General features: G+C 41.3%; 1 protein-coding gene across 1 annotated transcript; it reads right to left on the bottom strand.

Moving 5' to 3' along the window:
• Positions 1 to 6,933: 6,933 nt before the first annotated feature.
• On the bottom strand, positions 6,934 to 9,263 carry LOC309478979 (uncharacterized protein; the record flags this gene model as incomplete). The annotated part of the gene is made up of 3 exons (XM_082142824.1): positions 6,934 to 8,189; positions 8,333 to 8,615; positions 8,737 to 9,263. 3 exons carry the CDS (start codon positions 9,261 to 9,263, stop codon positions 7,530 to 7,532), a joined length of 1,470 nt encoding a protein of 489 aa, XP_081998950.1. The 3' UTR covers positions 6,934 to 7,529.
• Positions 9,264 to 9,483: the final 220 nt, after the last annotated feature.

Genomic DNA, 9,483 nt, shown 5'->3' with positions numbered 1-9,483 from the left:
CTATAAAAACTCCATAGTAACCATCTGTGACAACTACCAACCACCTAGTAACACCAAATCAACTGCCCTGAATACCTTAGCAACCGCCTAGCAACCACCCAAAAGACCCTAGCAACCACCCCAAATACCCCAGCAACCGCCTTGCAACCCCCCAGAATACCTTAGCAACCGCCTAGCAACACAATAGCAACCACCCAGAACACCCTAGCAACCGCCTAGCAACCACCCAAAATACTTTAGCAACCACCTAGCAATACCATAGCAACCACCCAGAACACCCTAGCAACCGCCTAGCAACCTCCCAGAACACCCTAGCAACCGCCTAGCAACACCATAGAAACCACACAGAACACCCTAGCAACCATCTAGCAACACCCTAGCAACCACCCAAAACACCCTAGTAACCATCCATAACACCCTAGCAACCACCCAAAATACCCTAGCAACCGCATAGCAACCACCCAAAAGACCATTATTTCTGGTCAAAGGTTCCTCAAAAGTTTTTAAACTATGTAAAATTATAGACTCCATCTGATGATAAATATGTCTAACCTCTCCAAGTCAAAATTTTCTAGTGAGTGGTCACATCTAAATTTTTTAATTGGCCCAAGTGCAATTCTTGTTGCAATAGTCTGTAGCAACCACACAGAACACCCTAGCAACCATCTAGCAACACCCTAGCAACCACCCAAACACCCTTGCAACCACCTAAAATACCCTAGCAACCGCATAGCAACCACCCAAAAGACCATAGCAACCACTGAAAACATCCTAGCAAACCACCCAGAATACCATAGCAACCGCCTAGCAAACACAATAGCAACCACCCAGAACAGCCTAGCAACCGCCTAGAAACACCCTAGCAAACACCCAAAATACCTTAGCAACCGCTTAGCAACACCATAGCAACCGCCTACCAACCACCCAGAACACAATAGCAACCGCCTAGCAACCACCCAAAAGACCCTAGCAACCACCCAAAATACCCTAGCAACCGCCTTAAAACCACCCAGAATACAATAGCAACCACCCGAAATACCTTAGCAACCGCCTAGCAACACCCTAGCAACCCCCCAAAATACCTTAGCAACCGCCTAGCAACACAATAGCAACCACCCAGAACACCCTAGCAACCGCCTAGCAACCACCCAAAATACCTTAGCAACCACCCAGAACACCCTAGCAACCATCTAGCAACACCCTAGCAACCACCCAAAATACCCTAGCAACTGCATAGCAACCACCCAGAACACCCTTGCAACCACCCAAAATACCCAAGCAACCGCCTAGCAACCACCCAAAAGACCATAGCAACCACTGAAAATATCCCTAGCAACCCTCCAAAATACCTTAGCAACCGCCTAGCAACACAATAGCAACCACCCAGAACACCCTAGCAACCGCCTAGCAACACCATAGCAACCACACAGAACACCCTAGCAACCACCCAAAACACCCTAGCAACCACCCAAAATACCCTAGCAACTGCATAGCAACCACCCAGAACACCCTTGCAACCACCTAAAATACCTTAGCAACCGCATAGCAACCACCCAAAAGACCATTATTTCTGGTCAAAAGTTCCTCAAAAGTTTTTAAACTATGTAAAATTATAGACTCCATCTGATGATAAATATGTCTAACCTCTCTTGGTCAAAATTTTCTAGTGAGTGGTCACATCTAAATTTTTTAATTGGCCCAATTGCAATTCTTGTTGCAATAGTCTGTAGCAACCACACAGAACACCCTAGCAACCATCTAGCAACACCCTAGCAACCACCCAAAACACCCTTGCAACCACCTAAAATACCCTAGCAACCGCATAGCAACCACCCAAAAGACCATAGCAACCACTGAAAATATCCTAGCAACCACCCAGAACACCATAGCAACCGCCTAGCAACCACCCAGAATACCTTAGCAACCGCCTAGCAACACAATAGAAACCACCCAGAACAGCCTAGCAACCGCCTAGAAACACCCTAGCAAACCACCCAAAATACCTTAGCAACCGCTTAGCAACACCATAGCAACCGCCTAGCAACCACCCAGAACACAATAGCAACCGCCTAGCAACCACCCAAAATACCCTAGCAACCACCCAAAATACCCTAGCAACCGCCTTAAAACCACCCAGAATACCATAGCAACCACCCGAAATACCTTAGCAACCGCCTAGCATCACCCTAGCAACCCCCCAAAATACCTTAGCAACCGCCTAGCAACACAATAGCAACCACCCAGAACACCCTAGCAACCGCCTAGCAACCACCCAAAATACCTTAGCAACCACCCAAAACACCCTAGCAACCATCTAGCAACACCCTAGCAACCACCCAAAACACCCTAGTAACCATCCATAACACCCTAGCAACCACCCAAAATACCCTAGCATCTGCATAGCAACCACCCAGAACACCCTTGCAACCACCCAAAATACCCTAGCAACCGCCTAGCAACCACCCAAAAGACCATAGCAACCACTGAAAATATCCTAGCAACCACCCAGAACACACTAGCAACCGCCTAGCAACCACCCAAAAGACCCTAGCAACCACCCAAAAGACCCTAGCAACCGCCTTAAAACCACCCAGAATAACATAGCAACCACCCGAAATACCTTAGCAACCGCCTAGCAACACCCTAGCAACCCCCCAAAATACCTTGGCAACTGCCTAGCAACCACCCAGAATACCCTAGCAACCGCTTAGCAACACCATAGCAACCACCCAGAATACCCTAGCAACCGCCTAGCAACACAATAACGACCACCCATAACATCCTAGCAACTGCCTAGCAAAAAACATTCTGGTCCAAACTTTCTCAAGCCAACTTAAAGTTTGTCTCGTTGAACTTTCGCATCTAGCTATTATTATCTTAATAATTCTATTATTTCTGGTCAAAGGTTCCTCAAAAGTTTTTAAACTATGTAAAATTATAGACTCCATCTGATGATAAATATGTCTAACACCGCGTAGCAACCACCCAAAAGACCCTAGCAACCACCCAAAATTCCTTAGCAACCGCTTAGCAACACCATAGCAACCGCCTAGCAACCACCCAGAACACACTAGCAACCGCCTAGCAACCACCCAAAATTGTTGCAATAGTCTGTTAACATTGGCTTAATGATAAATAATACGTCAGACTAATTGAAAAAATTTGATGTGACCAGTCACTAGATATTTTTGACTTGGGGATGTAATTTTTTTTTACAGTGTAACATAAGAAAGAGTCTACTAGTATATATATAGAAAGGTCAAGTTTCGAGTACTCCTTGGCCAGAAAAAATTTCAGTATGTCAAAAATGGACATTTGTCAAAATGAAATAACATCTTTAAGGAATCTTTGGCCAGAAATATGTTCAGTAGGTCAAAAGCGTACTTATGTATAGCTCATTGTTATAACATTATGTGCATTGCACTAACGATCTAACGTTGTGCACTGAAGAATAACAATATGCACTTTTCGCATTGCATTGCATTGCACACCAGAACTAACCCATGTTGCAATAAAGACATAACGTGTGTTGTTGCTTTGCATTGCATTGCATTGCATTGAACTGCACTAACGATCTGACGTTGAGCACTCAGATTGTTAGTGAATAAATGAATCGTTAAGAATAACAATATGCACTTTTCGCATTGCATTTCATTGCACTAACGATCTAACGTTGTGCACTGAAAAATAACGTTTTTGCATTGCATTTCACACCAGAACTAAATCATTCCCAAGTTCAATAAAGACATAAAGTGTGTTGTATTTCATTGCATTGCATTGCATTGCATTGCATTACATTGCATTAAATTGCATTGCATTGCATTGCATTGCATTGCACTAACAATCTGACGTTGTGCACTGAAGAATAACATATAGGTATGCACTTTTTACATTGCATTGCACACAAGAACTAACTCATTCCCAGTTTGATTAAAGACATAACGTGTGTTGTTGCATTGCATTGCATTGCATTGCACTAACGATCTAACGTTGTGCACTGAAGAATAACATATGCACTTTTCGCATTGCATTGCATTGTACACCAGAAATAACTCATTTCCATGTTCATTACAGAGATAACCTGTGTTGTTGCATTGCATTGCATTGCACAAACGATCTAACGTTGTGCACTGAAGAATAACAATATGCACTTTTCGCATTGCATTGCATTGCACACCAGAAATAACTCGTTTCTATGTTCATTAAAGAAATAACGTGTGTTGTTGCATTGCATTGCATTGCATTGCATTGTATTGCATTGCATTGCATTGCATTGCATTGAATTGCATTGCATTGCATTGCATTGCATTGCATTGCATTGCATTGCATTGCTTTGCACTGCATGTCATTGCACTAACGATCTAACGTTGTGCACTGAAGAATAACACATAAAGTTATGCACTTTTTGCATTGCATTTCACACCAGAACTAAATCATTCCCAAGTTCAATAAAGACATAACGTGTGTTCTTGTATTTCATTGCATTGCATTGCATTGCATTGCATTGCATTGCATTGCATTGCATTGCATTGCATTGCATTGCATTGCATTGCATTGCATTGCATTGCATTGTATTGCACTGCACTGCACTAACGAGCTAACGTTGTGCACTGAAGATTAACAATATGCACTTTTCGCAAATAACTCGTTTCTATGTTCATTAAAGAAATAACGTGTGTTGTTGCATTGCATTGCATTGCATTGCATTGCATTGCATTGCATTGCATTGCATTGCTTTGCACTGCATGTCATTGCACTAACGATCTAACGTTGTGCACTGAAGAATAACACATAAAGTTATGCACTTTTTGCATTGCATTTCACACCAGAACTAAATCATTCCCAAGTTCAATAAAGACATAACGTGTGTTGTTGTATTTCATTTATGCACATAAAGTGAGTTATGCACATAAAGTTATCTAAATTGCATTGCAAACCAGAACTAACTCATTCCCATGTTGCAATAAAGACAAAACGTGTTTTGTTGCATTACATTGCATTGTATTGCATTGCATTGCATTGCATTGCATTGCATTGCATTGCATTGCATTGCATTGCATTGCATTGCATTGCATTGCATTAAATTGCATTGCATTGCATTGCATTGCATTGCATTGCATTGCATTGCATTGCATTGCTTTGCACTGCATTGCATTTCATTGCACTAACGATCTAACGTTGTGCACTGAAGAATAACATATAAGGTTATGCACTTTTTGCATTGCATTTCACACCAGAACTAAATCATTCCCAAGTTCAATAAAGACATAACGTGTGTTGTTGCATTGCATTGCATTGCATTGCATTGCATTGCATTGCATTGCATTGCATTGCATTGCTTTGCATTGCATTGCATTGCATTGCATTGCATTAAATTACATTAAATTGCATTAAATTGCATTGCATTGGATTGCATTGCATTGCAATGCATTACAGTTTTTTACAATCGCTATGACAGTTTTTTCAATACATTTAACAAGTTTCCTAAACTCTTAACACAGTTAGCACTACATCCGCCTGTGTAAGCTATACTATTAACACATTTCTTGTTGCTTTAACACAAAATGCATACAGTTAACACAAATTTAAAATGCTTGAACTTCTTTTACACACAAGCTCAAACAAGACCAAAACAATGGATTTTTACTGCCAAATTTACCAATGCTTTAACACTGTATGTCAGAACAGATAACACTATGTTCTAAACCTAACCTTACAGGCTAAAGTCAAGGTAAACAGCTGTTCATATTGTGAACTGAAACACAAATATATCCCCTGTATTTTATTATATTCTTACTGAGAAACAGCTCATTGAATTATGCAAATAATAAGAAGATGACTCTTTTTTTCATTCTTCTGGTGCTTTTTCTGTTCGTATATTTTGTATTTTCACATTATTCCATTGCTAGTGAGAAACCACTGATTTGAAGTTATGCAAATATGGGACAATGTGGCATTCCACCATTCCCGTGCAGTCACAGCCTGGTTTGACGCCCATCAGAGGATGATGTCCATTTTCCTTGCCCCTTACTTCCCTTTCCTCAACCCTATTGAGGAGTATTCTCAGCCTGGAAAAGAAAGGTTTTTGACCATAGTCCACAGGACCAAATGTCCCTCCTGTATGCAAAAGATGCTGTATACCAAGACATCACAGCTGAACACTGCCAGGATAAGGCAAGCCAAAAGATTCTTCCCAAGATGCCTTGCCAGGGCAGATATCAGGTGTGATGTGGATGAGAACATGTGGACAAATGCAGAAGACCGGGCAGATTAGAAGATGGCCTTTTCTGTTTGTATATTTTGTATTTTCACATACAGTAATACTGTATATGGCAGCTATATTGCATATTTTTGTTATCTTGCAGAAATCTCCTGTTGCAAATAAAGCCGTTACTGCAGCAATTCTGTCTCTGTCTTCTTTTTTCTTAAACCGTACATTCTATAAAGCTACTCTAAGAAGGGTCATTTATTTTGTTGTATTGAATTTCTGCTGCAAAAAAACCAACAACAAAATGCATTTACATTACAAACAAAACAAAAATGTAGAGAGACTTCAAAAGAAACTGCAGTGCAAAACACAATCTATGATCAATACAATATCTATAGATATACTGTAATAGATAGTATAATATATCTATAGAATAATATGTCTGTTGTATAAGGGCAGACCTGACACATAAAATAATGCAGTTTCTGTAATTCCATCTGATGTTAGTGTTTTTTATGACATTGTGCTATGATTGACTAAATGTTCCTGGTGTAAGAGAACATGTGTTAATGTTTTGGTAGACATGGTGTATAGTGTTAGTGTATTATTGTATTTTGAAAATTAGTTTTGTAGTTTAGTTTATAATGTGTGATTTTGAGCATGAAATTACAGTTTTTTACAATCGCTATGACAGATTTTTCAATACATTTAACAAGTTTCCTAAACTCTTAACGCACCAACACACCTAAAACACACAATTGGCAAAACGGTTAATTTCATGCTCAAAATCACACATTGTAAACTAAACTCCAAATCTAATTTTCAAAATACAATAATACACTAACACAATATACTATGTCTACCAAAACACTGCAAACATGTTTCAAAATCAAATAATTATTCAAAACACTAACACATGTTCTCTTCCAACAGGAACATTTAGTCAATCATAACACAATGACAAAAAGAACACTATCATCAGCTGAAATTACAGAAACTGCATTATTTTATGTGACAGGTCTGCCCTTATACAATGGACAGTACAGTTTATTGTATTGATCAGAGATTGTGTTTTGCACTGTAGTTTCTTTTGAAGCCTCTCTACATTTTTGTTTTGTTGGGTTTAGTAAATGCATGCATTTTGTCACAAAAAATGAATGACCATCTCAGAGTAGCTTTATAGAATGTACAGTTACAGTTCTAAAAAAAAGACAGAGACAGAATTGCTGCAGTAAAGACTTTATTTGCAAAAGGACATTACTGCAAGATATACAAACAGAAAAAGCACCGGAATAATAATAAAAAAAAACAAAGTAAACTTCTAATCTGCCCGGTCTTCTGCATTTGGCCACATGTTCTCATCCACATCACACCTGATATCTTCTCTGGCAAGGCATCGTGGGAAGAATCTTTTTGCATGCCTTATCCACCCCTGGCAGTGTTCAGCTGTGATGTCTTGGCATGCAGCATCCATTGCATCCAGGAGGGACATTTGGTCATGTGGGCGATGGTCAAAAACCTTCCATCTCCAGGATGAGAAAAACTCCTCAATGGGGTTGAGGAAAGGGGAGTAAGGAGCAAGGAAAAGGGACACCATCCTAGGATGGGCGTCAAACCATGCTGTGACTGCACGGGAATGGTGGAATGCCACATTGTCCCATGTGATCACGTATATTGGCAAGTGGTCTCCCACCTGTCCCCTTTCTACCTCTGGCACCAATCTTTCGTGCAGGTCTTCTAAAAATAGGAGAAGGCGGTCGGTGTTGTAGGGGCCAATCTCACATTTATGCAGGAGTGCACCATTGTTGGAGATTGCGGCACACATGGTGATGTTGGCTCCTCTCTGGCCCGGCACGGTAACTGTGGCCCTTTTGCCAATTATGTTTCTCCCACGGCGACGCCTTTTCGCCAAGTTGAAGCCAGCCTCGTCAACATAGATAATTTCATGTGGGACTTGATTGGCCTCCAACTCCATGACTCTCTGAAAGTAATTAGACACAGTGTATGTACATGCTGTGCTGTACTGTATATCTACTGTATGTCCTAATGTACTCCAGGTTTATAGAGTAGTTTACTGCAAAACACACTGTATAGTACAGTAATGACTGTATTGCATAACCTTACCTGGACGTATTGGTGACGGAGTTCTTTGATGCGCTCACTGTTCCTTTCAAAAGGAACTTTGTATAGTTGTTTCATTCGGACTCTGTGTTTAGCTAGAGTCCGAGAAATGGATGTTATGCTGATTGCTGCAATGTTCCCAAAGACAAGGTTGTCCTCTACAACTCTGGACTGAATGTCCTTCAGTTTTATTTCATTGTCAGCAATCACCATGTTGACAATAGCAAGTTCCTGTTCTTCATTCAGGAGCTTTCCTCTGCCCCCTGAGGGAGGTAGACGTTGAATCCTTAGAGGAACAAAATACAGTTACATATTAGAGACCGGAGGCATACAGTCACTCTAATACTGTAAATGGTAATATTACAGTATTTACAGTACACTTTGCTGTAGGAGAAGCAATATCCTACCTGTTGGTTTCTCTGAAAATACGGACAATGGATGCCACTGTGTCCCGGCTGAGATTTGGTTGTACTCGTTCACCAGCCTCTCTATATGATAGCCCATGGTTTATGACATGGTCAATGATAGTTGCTCTTATTTGATCAGTTACCCTAGCTCTGGTCCTTCTTTGAGCGCCACCACGTATTCTAACTCCTCTCCCTCTCCCTCGCCCCACTCCTCTGTCTCGTCCTTGTCCTCGCCCCACTCCTCTCCCTTGTCCTTGCCCCACTCCTCTCCCTGGTCCTTGTCCTTGCCCTTGCCCCACTCCTCTCCCTTGCCCTTGTCCTTGCCCCACTCCTCTCCCTTGCCCTTGTCCTTGCCCCACTCCTCTCCCTTGTCCTTGCCCTTGCCCCACTCCTCTCCCTTGCCCTTGTCCTTGCCCCACTCCTCTCCCTTGCCCTTGTCCTTGCCCCACTCCTCTCCCTTGCCCTTGTCCTTGCCCCACTCCTCTCCCTTGTCCTGGTACTCGTCTTCCTCTCCCTCTTGCAGGCATTCTTTCTTTCTTTCTTTCTTTCTTTCTTTCTTTCTTTGTGTTGCTCTATATTGTTTCTTTTCCACACAAGATCAGCCCAAAGAGTCCTCTTTTAGAACATATGATCATGTGATTGAAAGAACCTCAACACCTGAGTGTGCTTCCTAGATGGGAATCAGCTGTGATTTATATATTTGCATAACTTCAATAAGCTGTTTCTCATTAGCAATGGAATAAAATA

Source organism: Leuciscus leuciscus (assembly GCF_965113295.1).
Source record: "Leuciscus leuciscus genome assembly, chromosome: 17".
In the NCBI taxonomy this organism is placed as follows: domain Eukaryota; kingdom Metazoa; phylum Chordata; class Actinopteri; order Cypriniformes; family Leuciscidae; genus Leuciscus; species Leuciscus leuciscus.
The sequence above is the reverse complement of the archived record's forward strand: the minus strand, read 5'-3'. Positions and strand labels throughout refer to the sequence as shown.